General features: G+C 41.8%; 1 protein-coding gene across 1 annotated transcript in view; it reads right to left on the bottom strand.

Moving 5' to 3' along the window:
- Positions 1 to 14,711, bottom strand: part of KCNMB2 (potassium calcium-activated channel subfamily M regulatory beta subunit 2) — a 217,774-nt gene extending 203,063 nt beyond the window's left edge. The window contains exon 1 of the mRNA XM_066590069.1: positions 14,658 to 14,711. Within this exon, the coding sequence (XP_066446166.1) occupies positions 14,658 to 14,698 (41 nt within the window). The 5' untranslated portion in view covers positions 14,699 to 14,711. The remainder of the gene's footprint in view (positions 1 to 14,657) is intronic.
- Positions 14,712 to 17,717: the final 3,006 nt, after the last annotated feature.

The raw sequence follows: 17,717 nt of genomic DNA, 5'->3' as shown, positions 1-17,717 counted from the left end.
CAGGAATACATGACAGGGGACGCTCTCTCATGTTTCCAGGGGCTCTGTTTTCCACTGCCCGCTTCTCCAATGGATGCTCAGACAGATGATGTTATGGAAGGCTCCTACAGATGAAATAATTTCCCTATAGTCACCCAGCAAACTTTTTCATGCAATTTGGTGAAGTAATTTTACTTTTTATGTGAAGAAAGAGGGACTGAATTGCCCAGAGTAGGATGTTAATTCATCCGTATTCTTTAGTTTTTCTTTAAGTCTTTTGTATATTCTAGTGTCAGTTTACACTGAAGCTATAATTATATTCCGACAGGAGAGTAAAAGCTAAACGCTGGACTTCCCCTGAAGTACTATTACACTGGGTGACGTAAAATTTGAATTGTGTGGCGCCCCCTTGTGTTAAAAAATGCTAACTGCAACCTGAAAAAAAAAAAAAATCTAAAGGATATTTTCGCTCAGACTTCGCTGCATACAATGTCATCTTGACCTAAAAAGTGCTTGTTTTTGTGCCTCTTGGTTTACTAGTTTGAACGCAATGACTCTTTTTCCATTGAGTATTCCGGTTCAAAAGGGGGGAGGCATAGGTGATCTGGGTCATAGATGATCTAGGTGTTGTAGATCAGCTATTGGGTTTGAAAAAAATAAATAAATGGAATAAGATAACAAGATTCTGAGCCATGTGAAATAGAACATCAGCACGATTATTTAGTACTAATTCGGTAAGAAACTGCAGGTATGCAAACAGTAACCAGAACCTCTGTTGATAATGCATATGTTGAGCTTTTTGCAGATGGTACCAGGGTGAGGATTGATGACTCCACATCGGATATGCAGTGGTCACACAACAAGATGTCCTAGAAGCAGGAGTTCTGCCTCCGCATGTCACAGTACAAGAAGCGGAATTGAAGGCCATCACTGAGGCGTGTAGAGTGGCGAGAGGTAAGACTGCAACCCTTTACACTGACTCCTGGTATGCATTTGGCATAGCTCATGATTACGGCCCAATATGGAAGGCCAGACAGTTTTTTTACCTTAGCAGGACAACCAATTGAGAATGGTGCAGCGGTACAGAGTCGCATGGAGGCCCTACTTCTACCTGACAAAGTTGAGAGTTCGCACCGATTCCTACACTGGAGAGGCGAGAGACGACACCCTCGCTGACAGCATAGCAAAGGCAGCGGCCCTCAAGCCGTGGAAGAAAGAAGAAAAGATACTGACAGCATGAGTCAGTGGTAAAAACTTTGGACATTGACAAAAATTTGGACTTTGATATGCTAAAGACTTTTACAGTTACAAGCCAGCAAGGAAGAAAAGAATAAATGGACTAATATGGGAGCAGCAGAAACAGGACAGCGTGTGGTGAACAGTCAACAGCACTTGCCCACCACAGTTCCTGTATCCCATGATGGCCCAGCTGATGGACGGAAAGACCCACCTAGTAAAGCAGCAGTGACGATGACGCTTGAAAGAGGTTGGGCGACTTCTAGGTTCTCTGTAGCTGCTGCATCATTTGTCCGGTTTAGCATGATCTATGCCATGGGTAAGTCAGGGCAGAAGTAAATTTGCCACATCACACTTGCCTGGACCACTCTACCCATTTCAGGGATTGCAAATTGACTACGTTCAGCTCCCACTTGTTGGGAAGTATGAATACATGCTTGTTGTTGTTGATGTCTTTGCAGGTTGGAGGCCGACCCTGTTACCAAGGTAAACAAGTAGGTAACCGCAAAGAAGCTCATGAACGAGGTAAACTGTGAATATGGGGTACCAGAAGTGATTCAGAGTCAGACAGAGGTATAAACTTCGCAGGTGAATGTAACATGTCATGTCTGCTCTGGGTGTATCCCAGGCCTTTTACATACTCTACCATCTTTAGAGTAATGGAAAGGTGGAGAGACGTAGTGGCACGCTAAAAAGTAAGATACTTAAAAATGACGCCACTTTGGAAAGACTGTCATCCAATAGCCTTATACAGTGTTAGATATGAACCCAGGGGGGATTATACATTATCTCCCTACGAGATTGTTTGGGCTAGCCCCAAGGCTAGGTCGTTACTATCCTCAGTAGTTACAATTACAATCTGATGTGTTGACTAAGTATGTGATTTCCGTTGTTAAAGAACTAACCAAAGCCTATGCACAGGTGTTCTCTTCTAGACTCAGAGGCAGACACTGGGACACATTTCTTGCAGCCTGGGGATTGGGTGTGCGTCAAGAAGTTCCCCAGGAAGCACCCTCCTGAGCCCCGATTTGATGGCCCCTACCAGGTGCTTCTGACTACTGCCACAGCTGTGAAACTAGCCGAAAGACTTACATGGATCCATGCTTCATACTGTAAGAAAGCTTCAGATCCGGGAGACCAGTCTTAGTTGTGCCAAAGACATTACTCTGGTTAGGGCTAGTGAGAGAGGAGGGTGGCAACTGGAATCCTTAGTCGGAAGAATATGAGGGTATGGTTACCTTCTAGTATAACTCGTCCAATGCTCAAGTAGCCGCATATTCCTTCGACTATTGTACTGTGGTCCCGTGTCTAGGCGCAAGATCCCACCGCAGGCCAGATTTAGCTCAGTCCAGCTGGTTATATGACTTATATACCCGGGGAATGCAATATGTTCGCGCCACTGATAACGTCTGGGGAGAAGACTGCCGTTGTTGGGGATTAGTGGGATGTAACACAGGAATAGACTAGTCCTATAAACCGCGAAGTGCCTTAAATAAGAAAGATAGGAGCGGGAAATCCCTAATTAGTCGTATAACCCTCCTTGAGAATAATAAAGGACAGCAGGTATTGGAAGGCTGAACTTAGTATGTTGCTTGGTTTTAATGCGGTTTTTACATTAACCATGGGAGATCCAAGCCCGGGGGACGGAGGGACTTATAGTCTGGGGACATACCGGTACGGGAGGACAGATCCCTTAGGGAAGTTTAAAATAAGGGGTATGGTAGATGCAGCCGAATGGAAGCCTTCACTTAGTCCCGTGCCCATAATTAACCCCCTCCGCCGTAAGATAAAGACCTTGACGAACATGATGATCATAGCCGACCCTACCTTTTGAGGACACCTTGACAGTAGCGACCGGCTACTCTGACCAGAATCTCTGGTTGGAGTTGATGAGGTACAATGCTAACAGGAGCAACAAGTCTAACTGTTGCATGTGCGGTAGTGCCCGACCACACTCGGGGATGGTCCCCCTAAATCTCCCTGTAGATGCTGAAGAGTGGTTTATTAGTCTCTTCACGAACATTTCCGCTAATTACACTGTCCGTGAGAGATGGAAGGAGGAATACTCTATAACTACTTAAGTGTTTTGCACCGGAGAGAGTGTTACTGACTACCCTGGAAACTACACCTGCCGGGCAATTAGGCAGGGTAGAGGGAGATTTTTGGGGAACTCACCAATATTTCCCTTGTTTAAAAAAGGATGAAGAGCCAGTTCCGATAATGCCAACCACATACGCTACCAAAGGAAAGGAGAAATGTACTAGTACTGTGCCTGCCCCGATCTCCTAAGATGGATTGTCAGTGGAATTCCCATTTGCCTAGGGATAGTGCAGAAGACCTTAGGTTCCGGCGAGGGCACACCCTGTGGGGTGTTAACTTGTACAGATAGAGGGTATGGATGCCCGGAAATGAGCCCAGGGAATCCATGGCCTCCCTCTGAGGTGAGGTAGGGATCCCCCCCTCCTAGGAGTAGGGACTTACGGGCAGTGGGAAAACCCTGACGCAAGGGTGAGGCGACTTGGACGTGTTCACCATTAGGACTATCTCCAGAAGGACATTGGTGTGGGTGAAGATTAGGGAGTCCCACGCCGTGCGTACCTGTGCACGCTACTAGTATTGTAACATTATGCTAGAGCGAGAAGAGAGACCCCTGGTGGTAGTTTTGATCTACACGTATACATTGACATCATAGGATAGCCAAGGGGGGTACCTGACAAGTTTTAAAAATTAGAGACCAAGTTAAAACTAGAATCGAGTCCATTTTCCTGGTCATTATGGTAAATAAACGTTGATTGGATTAATTATGTTTATTATAATTAGCAGTGGTTTATAAATTATACTAGAGACGCCTTATAGGGACTAGTCGACCAATAGGACCTACCTCGACTATGACTTTTCAGAATAGAATGGCCTTAGAGACGACTTTAGCTAAAAAGGGGAGTGTCTGTAAGATGATAGGGGAGACTTGTTGTACCTACATCCTAGACGACACGTGACCCGCAGGTAAAGACGCAGTTGCCATTAAGAAGCTGACCGCACTAACTAAAAAGAGCTAACTTTTGGGACCAGCACTCGCCATGGATGAGCGGGTGGTAAAGGATCCTGGCACAGACGGGCATCGCTGTTGTATGTGAACTGATGGTTACCTTTTCTGTTCTAGTCTGCTGTGTTATTCCCTGTGTCAGAGAGACCTGTGAAACTGATGCTGGAAAAGCCGCTCCCACCATGAGTTTGCTGGATGCATCCCCAGAAGGAGTGGACAAGTCCTACACCCCCTTGAAGACCCTAAAACGAACCTTCAACGCGCTCCAGTTATAGGCTCATGCGCAGAGAACTGTGAAAATTAGATAGAGAGTTAGAGGATAGACATTTTAAGGGGGGATTGTGATAGACATGATGATTGGTTGGTGTAAAATGTCTATCGATTTGCACTAGACGTATTATGTGTGTTTTGTGACTTCAGCCTAATGTGAAACTCTGCTGCATAAGGAAAGAGTTAAATCACAGTGTTATATGACATTGCTTGTTTTCATACTGAGTGTTTTCCCAGTCCTCCCCATCCCCCACACAGAATCTTCTTGAACAAAGAGATATGTACTTCCAGTTTCAGTTTTGAGCACGTTTGTGAGACAAAGACTTGCTTATACATTGGACTTGAGAGAAGGTGGGCAGGAAGGAGGGGGGATTCTATATGATCCGACAAATGAGAATCATATATGTTACTGATGTAATCTGTTAAACGCCCATAAAGGGCATGTGTTATCCTTCTCAATAAAAGGCCCTGTCTGGCTGTTTCTGGGCAGAGAGCCATTTTGGATATGAGGCTGATAGCTTGTGTCTAATTTGCTCCACGATGATGTGTGCACACGATACAATTCGGAAGCGGCAAAATACCCCAAAGCCTGCTGGAGAAATCATAATCCAGATCACAACGTGTTCCAAGCAGCGCCATGTTTTAGTAGGCGAACTAGCCCACTTTGTAAGCGGGTCAGCTAACTTGTAGGCAGCTGGCATCATTTAACCGTGTGAGTTCTGTGCGCGATTTTGTGCAGACAGGGACCTTAGGTAAGCATTCGCACCAAAAAATAGAGCATGTCACGTCTTTTCCCCCGTGCTCAGAATGCGCAGGACAAAAAATGTGAAGGACGCCATTGAAGTCAATGGGTTCTCTTTGCTAAGCATTGCGGATGCAAAATCCGGTGCAAGGCTCAACTGCACAAAATTTTTGCAAGTTTTTGATTTAGTATGCCACTTCTTCATGGAACTGCACAGCGTATTGCACATGTTCCTGCATTTTGTGGGTGCATTTTGTGCACATCTCATAGACTTCTATGGGTCCTGCAGATATTTTTTGTGAGCACGTAATACATGCGTAAAATGCAGAAATGAGAACAAACAAATTCAAATTAACATGTTCCATTCTCTGCGTATTGTGTGGACATACGAGTATTTTGTGCACGCAACTTTGTGTGCAAATACATTCACCTGAGGAAGCCCATAGACACTGCAAACTTACGGAGAGGTGTATAAAAACCGCAAAATGTGGTGCAAGGCTCACATGCACAAAAATTTTGCAACATTTTGATTTGATACTTGGCTGTTGCACACCGATTTTCACTTTCTCTTTAGCTGCCATTTTTTTCTGTATTTTTTCCCACAGTTTTCTTCTTGCAGTTTTACAGCATTTTTTGTGTTCTTTTTCTAATTGTTGTCAAAAAGATATTTTAAAATCCATAAGAGTTTTTCCGCAAATCGCTGCATTTTTGCAATGCCTTTTTTTGGCTATGCAGCATATACAAGTGAAGCATATGGTTTCCATGTATTTCACCTATAAAAACCTCACTGCCGAAATCCGCATTACACATCCATTGCAGTTTATGATAGAACACATGCAGTTCTTAAAACTCATTTTTGACAGCAATTAAAAAGCAAATCGAACACTCTATAATAGTGCTGCCACATGGAAACACAGCCTGCAGCTAGAGCCCCGCATTACTGGGACAACTAGATCTATCACAGAGAGAAGGCAAAACACATATTTCTTCATATTTACAGCAAGAGTTCTTGTGGGAATGAACTTGGCTCCACTATCCTGCACACCACATGCACAATAATCACACCTGCAAAGACATAATAACCAAACATATCTTAAATCTTTCCCCTTTTCCATCTACTTGCTTTGTGTCAAGTGTCTACAGTAAATACTTCATACAGTAAATCATTGATCAATCTGTCTACAAACAGGAAGATGATTTCCAAACATAGCATAGCACTGTACGTTTTGCGCACTCCCCCCACCTTGATTTAGAAGGCTTTTTAGCCTAATGAGGTTCAAATATGTTCTTTTTTTCACGGAATAGCACAGATAATTGCACATTTGTCTGCATATTGAGTGCGCATTTGCACACCTCCCATAGACTTCTATGGAGCCCTTGGTGCGCAAATACATAGGAAAATAGAGCAGGTCCTATTTCTTTCCGTATGCGCGACATGTTCCTGAGGGCAAACCCATTGGGGTCTGTTCTCTGCACATTGCGCATGCAAACATGGTTGTTTGAAGAAACCCTTAGAGAAAGTCAATGGAATTTGAAATGAAAAACTCAACATGGTTGAGCAAAGCCCATGGATCTCTAACACCTCCCATATTAGGTTGCTGTAAGATCATAGCTACAATAGTAGTAACACTGAGTTCACATACTAAAGCTTTATTTCAACATTGAAACGTATGAAAAGGCATAAGCATTCCACACACCCTTTACATATATCTTACATATATGCAGATGTTTTTGCAGGTTTTAACCATTTCATTACAATAGGGGAAGTCTGCCGCAATTTTCACAATGTTGTACAGAGACATAATATAGGACCCACAGATGTCTACAGGATATACTTTACCATGTATAACAGAAAAAAACTCCATATATCTACGTAGGAAAGCAGAGACATGACGAGGTTCAGAATGGCCCTATAGACTTCTATGAGTACTGAGTTCTTGCTTAACAGTTTTATGTAGCCTCAGTATAGCTATGCACAGCTCCAATTATCCAAAAAGGTTTTTGCAAGCCGTACTATGGCCGATAAAGAAGCTTTAAAGGGAATAAATAATTGCGTATATTGATCTGTAGAGTTCAACCTTGGCAACCCTTGAGGATTACCAAAATGAAGGGCTATGTCATCAATTTTTTAGTGTCTTTTTGGTAAACATCATACAAATCACACTAAAGTTTAGAGACTGCATTAAAATATTAACGAGCATTTATCAACTACCATGATTTGGCTTATACAAACTACAATTAAGTTTTCAATGTACTTTTTCTAACAACTAAACAAACTCTATCCATGATAATTAGAGAAAAATCTTTGACTTTGTTCTCTTTTATATAAGACATGTGTGCCTTCAGCTGTAGAGTTGTCCCAGATCTGCTCCAAAGACGCGCTAATAAAATATCTTTCTGAAAGTTTAAAGATCTCTGCTCCGAGGAAAGGACCACTTTGATAGTACGCTTTAGTTTTAAGAAAGGCATATTAAGTGCAAGCAGGTTTCTAGCTGTCTCTAGGAAATTCAATCCCATTTAATCAGATTAGTACTTTGATTTGCTGTCTTTGAACTATTGTTCTTCCTTTTTTTTAATTCTTGACATCAATGCCCTACCTCTAGACATCTATCTGAAAGGGCATAGAGGAAAAACACCATTCACGTAGGAAATATATTTGACACACATGAAATTTGAAGATGTATCACAGGGATTTAACAGAAAACAGAATGCTGGCAGACAACCAACACCATGGCTTTAGATTGTAATTTTTCACAGTCAAGTAGTATTTAGAAGTATTGTGTGTGAAGATAAGATACAGTCTGGATATTCGGGTGAGTCCACACACTGGCCTGTAATAGTATGTTGCATGATATTTGGAAAATCGCTGCAAAACTGTAATATGCACTACATGTGGGCTCACCCAATAAAAATGATTTAGAGCAGTGTTTCTCAACTACAATGCAGAAGTACCCCCAACAGGTTACGTTTTCAGGATTTCCTTGGTATTGATTAGATGATGTATAAGTTAGGCAGGTTGCACACAAACGAATTTGCATTGCGGAATCCGCGGTCGGCATCCGCACCGCAGATCCGCAGCAAATACTTTTCGTAACATGGTATGGGTAATAACTTCTTCCTGCAGACCAGCGGAAATCAATCACGATTTCCACTCGGGGAGGAAAAATTGCAGCATGTTCTATTTTTGTGCGAATTTCACGCAGACATCTTCCATTGAAGTCAATGGAAGACATCCAACCCGCGGCCCTTCCGTAATTGACATTGCAGAAAGGTTGCATATTCTGCATCATCGCCTAGTGATGGTGCGGGAAAAGCAGGGATTTCAATTAAAAAAACCCCATGAACTGTGCATATCCGATGGCTCACTGTGCGGACCATCCGCAGTACAGATAAAGAGAGTTCTGGACAGGTACACGAGGATTCCGGCTGGGTACAGGGTCAGACTCCGCTGTAAGGTCCCGCATGCGGAATCCGACCTGTGCGTGTGTAGTTGGCCTTAAGGGAACATCTATTGGCTGAATAATCGCTCGAAAGACGGAATTGAAGTGATAGTCGTTGAGTGTAAACATGGCCACTTACTCGGTGACCAGTGATAAGTTACTACTAGTCATTTCGTTTCAGCCTACTAAAAAAAATAGTCACTGCTTAATCAAAAGTCATCTGGTATAAAGTCACAGTCGTTTGTTTTTGTGTGACATGAAAACAGCTTTGTATGGAGATCCCCTATATGAACAATATCTCAGCTAACTAATAAACAATCATCGCTCCGTGTAAATGCAAATGAATGACTGTCATTTGTGAACTTCAACAACTGAGCAAGCACCTGAATGATAGTTGCCCTATACAGAAGGCACCTTTAGACTAGTTTCACACCACATTTTTGCATCTTGTTGAAAGATACTGATCTTTTTTTCAAAATTATAAAAAAAAGCTCTTTAAAAGGTCGGTACATGAATGCTACAAGATGCTTGCCATCCATATAGCCTGCGGCAACACATTCTACAATAGGGTAGTGCATGTGCAACCCAGAGAGGAAAAGGGATGGGACTTTGGTTGGGGAGAGCCCTAATACAGTGTAGCCTTAGACTATGCCCCCACCCACAGCTTTGTCCTCTTGCGTTCTCTTCTCATTGGATTGCTACAGGCAGCATGGATGGCAGCCATTTAGGGGCATTCTCGCTTTAAGACAGGATGTCTATACTGCTGCATCTAGCTGCCATTGACTTTTAGTGTAGAAAAAACAAGATTCATTTTGTCCCTGTCCTTCTGAAGGACAGAAAAAAAAAGCAGCCTTCATAATTTTCGAATCTGTTGCCTACTGTTTTAATAGTAAATAAAATAAAATAAAAACAAACAAGATGTAAATATGTGGTGTGCACTTTACTTTATTGCGAAAGGTGTTCTCTCTATGACAATGCTTCTCAAACAGGGATAAGACCCCCACAGTTGCCAGTGAAACTCCATTCTAGAGCTAGGCTTAAAAAGTAGCTAAAACACTTAAAAAAGTAACTAAAACAGTGAAACTCCATTCTAGACCTAGGCTTAAAAAGTAACTAAAACAGAACTCTCACAGCGGGACCCAACCCGAGCGTCTGCAGAGAGCAGCGCGGGTACTCACCTCTCCAGCGGCCCCACACAGAAATAGAGCAAGCCGCAATTTGTTTGCCGCACGAGGTTTTACGTGGCCGGTAACCCCGCTGCGGAATTTCCGCTCGTGTGCAGGGGGCCTTACATAGACATGCAAAAAGTCATAGGATAGAAACTAATATAGTGTAGGACTCCCTCTAGCCTGGTATGGTGTAGCAATCAGCTTGATGTTCCATCAATTCTACGGACGGAAGACATCTGGAGGATTGTTGAGCCATGCTGTCTGGATAGCCACCCTCAGCTCCATGTTATTTGCAGGATCTCAGGTGGAATAAACTTCATCACCATACACCATTAATGCTTGAATAGGCTCATGTTGCAAACGTGCAGGTCACAGCCATTGCAGGACCTCTTCAGAATGCTTCTCGAACCAATTCTGTACAACTTGGGCCTGGAGGCATGGTGTAGTGGCACATGAAGTCCATGAAGGGCCGTAGGTGGTCAACAAGCAGAGAGACGTATCAGACACTAGTCAATTACATGCTTAGGCGGACCAATAGGCTTAACCCATGCCCTGAGAACACATTGCCATCAATAAGCTCCTGTGTGCAACCACTGTGATGTCCACTGGGAATAGTAATACCTTCGATAGTGTTTTTGCTGTACAGGACACTATGGATTTGAGGAATGTCAACTTCTCTAACAACTTGGAAATTCAATGTCCTATCCATCTGGCAATCACTATCATGACTTATTCAAACTTTGATAATTGACATTGCCATGTCAAGAGAATATTGATTGAATCCCCACTCACAACATAACACTTTATAACGTATACAGATATGGGCATTCCCATGTCATCACCTGAGATAATGCCACTTCATAATCAATTTACATACTGATATCCCATGATTTTTGGCATGTTAGTATATTGTCTTGGAGAACCACATAGTGCTACAACAATCCATAAACTAATGGACACAGAGTTATAAAACAGCGAGGCCTGAAGTCAACCAGATGAAGCATACAATTTTATATATATTGGGATATTGTATACTGAAAGAAAAATTATTATTTATAAGAAACTGTAAAAATGTGCGCCTTTTTTGTAGAACTGCTGCCCTCACAATCATCGTACAAAACACAAGAACCTGCTCATGAATGGTTCCACTCATCTATAGTATTTTTCACGTGAATGGATGAACTTTACTGGGTCCAGCATACATTATCCTGACTGTGCAGCAGCAAGTATTGGGAGGATGTGAGGATATTAGTAATATTAAGAGTGCTGGACACAAGGAGCCTTCAGCAGGTGGAGATTTTAATAAAAAAATCTATAAACAACACTTGGCAGCAATTATGCCAGGACAGAACCTTGCCCTCTCCAGTGGTGTGTGCAGGTGTTTCCCTCTGTTCATGCAGAGCAATACATCAAGCAGATGGCAGGCAGCAGGAGACGGGGAAGCGGCGAGAGCGTTCTATAATATCTTAAACACTTTAAATGCTGCTGGGGAAATCTATTTGGTATAAAGTAAAAGAAAAGGGCAGGTGGGCTAATGTGATTCCAACAGCTGGACCCTGGACAGAGAGAAGAGTGGGGGTGGGCTGCAGGCAGCTGTTTCCTTGCTCTCCATTGCGGAATTAGCTACCTTTTATCAAGCAAGAATTTCCATAAATCTTGTCCTACAGAATGACATGAAGTTGGCAGTCAGAAATCCTCATAAGACTACAGTTCAGCCTCCTTGTTGCTTTTACTTGATTGGTCAGTTGCACTTTCTGCTAGAATAATGTAAAAATGATACATTTTTGGATTCCGCTCCTTGACACAATTTCATGTCATTCACTCTGTGAAGGGTGCTGAGTGCTACTTTAGACATTTCCGAGGAAACTACAGCTTACCCTAAGGACTACAATAAAAAACTGCACAGCATTGCTCTGATTTTGGTACGTCTTCTAAATTTGACCCTCAAGTCTGCAGAAAATAGAGCTAAGAATAAAAAGAAAAGTATGAACTTCCACTGATATTACACTGAGGTATTTGGATAAGGGCTTAAACAGACTAGTGCATGTGCTAATATGCTCGCCTGTACATACATGTAAACCTGTACATACATCTCTTTAAGGTGGTGGTTTGGCTGGCTACTGACAGCCACTGCCAGGATTAAAGAAACATCTGATTCTAGCAGATATGTCACAATCAATAGCAACTGCAACAGGTAAGCAGATGACAAGGCACCATTGGCACCCACAATGCGATTGCAAAGTACCAATGGCTTGCCTTGGCAGTCATAGACCTGAAAAAGGCGTCTGTGTCTGCTATGCAACTCAAACTATTATAGATAGCCTCATGCAGACTCTTATTGGCTGATGTCATAGGCTCAGTAGAATACACTAGATAAGTAATATAGTGTACTATCTTAGTGATTGAACGACTGCATCTTCAAGTCCTCTTGAGGGGCCAAAAATAGTGTCCAAGAAAGTTTAATTTTAAAAAATCTAGTTTAAAAAAATACATTTTTCCCAGCAAAAACTTTTTAAATAGATAAAATACCAAAAATGTTTTAAAAAAGAAACACTTAATGGGTCTTACTGCCATAAAAATAATTTTTTAAAAGTAATGCCAGAGTTGCTACTTTTCTATTGTTGGCTTCCTCAAAAAAAAAAACAGAATAAAAATTATATTCAAAAGGCATATGTACTTCAAACTAGTAGCAATAAAAACTGCAATTCTTCTTGTAAAAAACAAGCCCTCACATAGTTCTGTTGCTGAAAAAAAGATGTTATGCATATTCAGTTTCTTTTTTTTGGTCTTTAACGCACAATATAGGCTGGTCACTAAAGGGTTAAAGCCAAGAAAAACAGGGTCCTAGGAAAGGTTCCGTCCCCTGTTTTTCCCTCCGCCTCACAATGGTTCGACATGCATGCTGCAGGTGAAGGAGAAGCAGAGACTTAAGGCATACAAGCAGCTGATTCTGCTCCTTTGAGACATTCACAGTGCCACCCATGTGCTTCTCCTTCCCCTGGTGTGACCTTCCCCAGTAAGCTGTATGGGTGATGGTGCACTGTGTATCACTACTGTATTGTAAGTCTACATGTCTGCTATACTACTTTTGGCACTATATTGTAGAATCTGTTCCTGGGGAGGATTTCCAGCCTGGACAGGAAGTGTCTGCGCAACCTGTTCTTAAAAGAGACTGATGTGCAGACAAAAAAGGGAAATAGTCCGAGTCTGTAGAGTGAGCAATGTGATCTGAGTGTGACCTGCAACATTAAGACAGAAGCAAGAGAACTGAGTCTCCAGCAAGGGGCTGCTGGTGTCCAGAGTGATGCAGCACAGAGCAATACTGCAGACAGTGAGCCAGCCTGATACTAGTGGCATCATCAGTGACCAACACCACTGTGAGCACAGTACCATAGCAGAAAGTGGAATGTGTCCTCAAAGCCACCTGGTGCATATGATTAGTGACTCAGCAGGACACAGAGACTTTACATGACCAAAGCTGATGACAATCTTCTGCTGTATTCACCTATATACAGCATGTTCTGCATTCTGCCAGAATTTGTTTAGATGGAATTTCTTATGGCGCCTCCACCATCATAAGAAACAAAGATATACATACATATATATATATATATATATATATATATATATATATATATATATATATATATATATATATATATATATCTGCATAGTGCTTGTGCAGAAAGGAAGAAGATATTAGCATACCCACAAACCAACCTCAGTATATAGATACAATACCATAACAAGCTCATAACATCAAGACAGTCACAGAACCAAGTTTGTAACATAAATGCAGAACTAAGTGATCATATTGGGGGGCTGCCAGCGACACCTTGGATCATCAGAAGGGTAGTGACAAAGCCAGGGGGATGATTTAATAAAATGCTGTCACATGCAGGAAAAAGAGATTATCTGGATGGGCAGACCTAAGAGGGGCGTTTGCCCTCAGCCTAAATTCGCCTGGCGTGCCCCCCCTACAATCTGGTGGCCAGCACACTCTGCGACCACACAGTTTTCACCTAGTTAAAGCCAATTGTGTTATTGAAGTTATAATGTGGGCCTCCTGAAGTCCGGGCATAATGTGCAGAAACTGCAGTGAACCTTTGATCTCAACATTGTTGCATTCACATCTGTTGTCATAGACCCTCACTGATTCTCTAAGTGAAGGGGTTGGATAACATATTGATATTAAACTGATATGGCACCACATTACTAGACAAGGCTCCAATAGAATCAGTTACACTTTACATAGGAGTGTGTTGGAAATTTCAATTGATAGAAATCTTCTAAATGGCACTAAATAGGTTTGGATACTAAAAAGAATGCTATGTGTGTGGCAGATATTTGTAGCACCACCAGGAGTATCAGTCATCAAACAAGCTCTGAAGCCCCTTTATTTGGAGAACTGCTAATGGTTTGAGGGGACCTACCCCCAATGTTATCTACCAGCCTGTCTGTATGACATGTACGAAGATGATCTGACTAAATTTCACTTTTGATCAAGTCATTGTAGACCCCAGCCAAGCTTCACGCTGCCATGCTCTTTACTGTGCACATATTAGACTGTACATCAGCTTAGTCCTGTTTTGATATTACACCTCAATCAGAATATTATCAAAAGTATACAGATATAAACAACCCTTTAAGTCGCAATTCTGCGCTATATGAGGCCTTTCAAGAGTGATAATCCATAAATGTACTTGCTGCTGTCAGCAGTTAACCCCCAAATCACTACGGTATAAGATCAGGCTAAGATTTTTAGAGGTTAGACATACCTTGAAAGGGCCGTAAGAGACAAAGAGCCACAAGCAGACATTTCAGCATCTACCTTCCCTGTATACATAACACAACATGAAATACTAAAGGTACTGTGGGGATAATTAGCTTTGTATGCATCTGGGACAGTGCTACGTGTTGTGTAAATAAAAGCCACCCATCGCATCTCTTTACTGGAGGACAAACACATTCAAACACTTCCTATGGGATTATTGGCTCAGCACCAAGACTGTAGAACTAAGAGATGATATTACAATAAACATTCTACAGAAATATACCGGTTGGCACGGAGCACAAAGATTCATTATACATATGTGTTACAGAATCAATTATTGATGGAACCAAACAAAGCTTCTACATGTGTAAATATTTTGTCACCTAATGGATTGTTCTCTTTGTTTTAGATTACTTAGGGTTTATTAACTGTGTTATATTCCTATTACAAAAAAGTATAGATGGGTTTTTTCTTTAGCTTGACTCTTAATTTGCTGTGAAACACTTTCAATTGCTTCACAATGAGGTTGGTTGTGTTAAGATAAACAATAGCTTTTTAATGGCTTAGGATAAAATAACTTTCTGTGCCCTGATATCACAATCAAGGTAAAACGTGTTGCATCTGTAGTATGTACAGTCTTCTTCTGTAGCTGACTAATCTGACCTACCACTACAGAGTTATCTCAGCTGCCTGTTGCTTCCAGTAGGAGGCATATAGGTATGGCATTTAATACCCATTCTTATGAATGGAGCTGAACTGCAATGCCAGGCACAGTCCATGGACAGACAAAATGCTGTTTCTTCAAGCACATTTTTTTTAAATTCTGGAAACCCCTTTTAACCCCATAAGAACATGGCCCATATTGGTCATAAGGACACAATGATTTCTTGGGGATTGACATCTTCACTTTTCAAAAGTCATACCTCCAGTTTGTGCGCCCATTAAGACGGCCCGGGTCCATCGCATATACTCCGAGAACCTGATTCCGTTGGGCGGAGGGAGACAGTTAAGCTCTGCTAAACTGCCTCCCCCTTTCTATCCCCTCACCAGCTCTCAGCAAGGGGAGGGGACAGGATGAGGTGGGAGCTAGTGTACTAAGCTTCCACCCCCTCTCCAGCCTTTTTCGGCTGCCAGCAATGGGAGGGGGCGGGAGCTTAGCAACAAGCCCCCGTCCCCGTCCTGCCCCTTCCCATTGTAAACAGCCGTCAAGAGGCGGAGAATAGGAGATAAGGGGGTGGGAGTTTAGCAGACAGGCTGCTAAATTCCCTCCCATCTCCCTTCTCCAGTAGTTACCATAAACTCCCATAGCTGTCTATGGGAGCTGCCGCCGGCATAAAAGTGCTTGGCCGAAATGTGCACTCTACGTGCTATCTTGGCCGGCCAGGAACTTTTACGCCACAGAAATACGCCCATCTGAACTACTGCATTGTGAACCAATGCATCAGATGGGCAGCATATATCGGCCGGGCGTGGAATCACGATAACAAAATATTATTTTTTTAGATTTTAGATTCAAAAGTGAAGATTGAAATTCTCATGGATCTCGGGTGTTGCAGGGTAAATCCGGCTATCAGTAACAGCTGGCTCGCGCTGCAGGATGGCGCATGTTCAGCTTCTGATCCTGCACTATCCACATGGCATAGTTTTACGTCATGGTGCTTTAACTACCATGCTGCCATGATGTAAACTTATGTTATATAGTGTTAAGGGTATGTGAAACCAACCTTTCTGTGGTGCTGTATGGTAAAAAAAGATTGAATTCATGTTCAAGGAGCAGCAGTACTGAAATGCAACTTGTTCAAGATCAATTTTGCTACTGGAGTACTTGCATACTCCAAATCTGTGTTGTACAGTGATCCTTCAAGTTACAATGGCCTCAGGATACTAAATATTTAATATTCTGCATTTGCACATGTATTATACTGGAAAATCCAGCCAATCGGCAAGGGCATTTTACTGGTAAAACCCTTGTATTACTGAAATGCATGCATTGATTGGCTGTCTACTAGCGCCTCGCTACACATCTTGTGCTGGCCTTTTACCTGTGCCACGATGAGCTGCTCCTTTCGACACCAGGTGACGCGACTGTTATTTTTCTGATATATGTGTGTACTGTACAAAACTATGAAGAAACTCCTGTCCTCTACATAGAAACTTACAGCTTCCAGCAGCTCTTTCTGGCTTTTATATATCAGGACTTGTTTTATACAGTATGTATTAGTTATCTACTTCTTTTTCTTTCCCCTTCTTTCTGTATTACTTTGTAATATGGTCTATCTATCTATCTATCTCATATCTATCTATCTATCTATCTATCTATCTATCTATCTCATATCTATCTTATCTATCTATCTATCTCATATCTATCATATCTATCTATCTATCTGATATCTATCTATCTATCTATCTCATATCTATCTATCTATCTATCTATCTATCTATCTATCTCATATCTATCTATCTATCTATCTATCTATCTATCTATCTATCTGTGACACGTATGGGATACGATTGAACTGGATGATTGTGTAATCAAATAACTAGTTGCCGTATGAGTTAACCAGAACTTCAATGAACTAATGACCTGTCTGAATATTCTGCTCAATGCAGAATATTATCGACATATATGGTAAGACAGCAAGAATGACTCATAATATAACACAGATGTGATAACTTCATGGACAAAATATTCAATATATTGTGTTGCCAATCATCTACTACGCATGTCTAGAACCTGAATAGCCATATTAGAATGACGTATATACCCATAACTGCGCAGAAGCAGATATGCCACGTAGTGTAAGAACGGCATAAATAGCAGTGATCTTCAGGGAAGAGTCGGGACTCGTTTTGTTGTGGTCGATAGACGTATCGACGTACACTCGGATTCCTCCTACCAATCGTACCTGGAGATCCCCCGATTGCGGAGTGATGCTACAATATCCGGTGATGTATTGATGCTTATCTTTGTTACCCATGTGATCTCAATGCCTATATGTTAATTAACTATTTTGCTTACATATACTAAAGAGTAAATAAACCTGTGTTTTATATTTGTCTTACT

Source organism: Eleutherodactylus coqui, chromosome 1, assembly GCF_035609145.1.
Source record: "Eleutherodactylus coqui strain aEleCoq1 chromosome 1, aEleCoq1.hap1, whole genome shotgun sequence".
NCBI classification, from domain to species: Eukaryota; Metazoa; Chordata; class Amphibia; order Anura; family Eleutherodactylidae; genus Eleutherodactylus; species Eleutherodactylus coqui.
The sequence above is the reverse complement of the archived record's forward strand: the minus strand, read 5'-3'. Positions and strand labels throughout refer to the sequence as shown.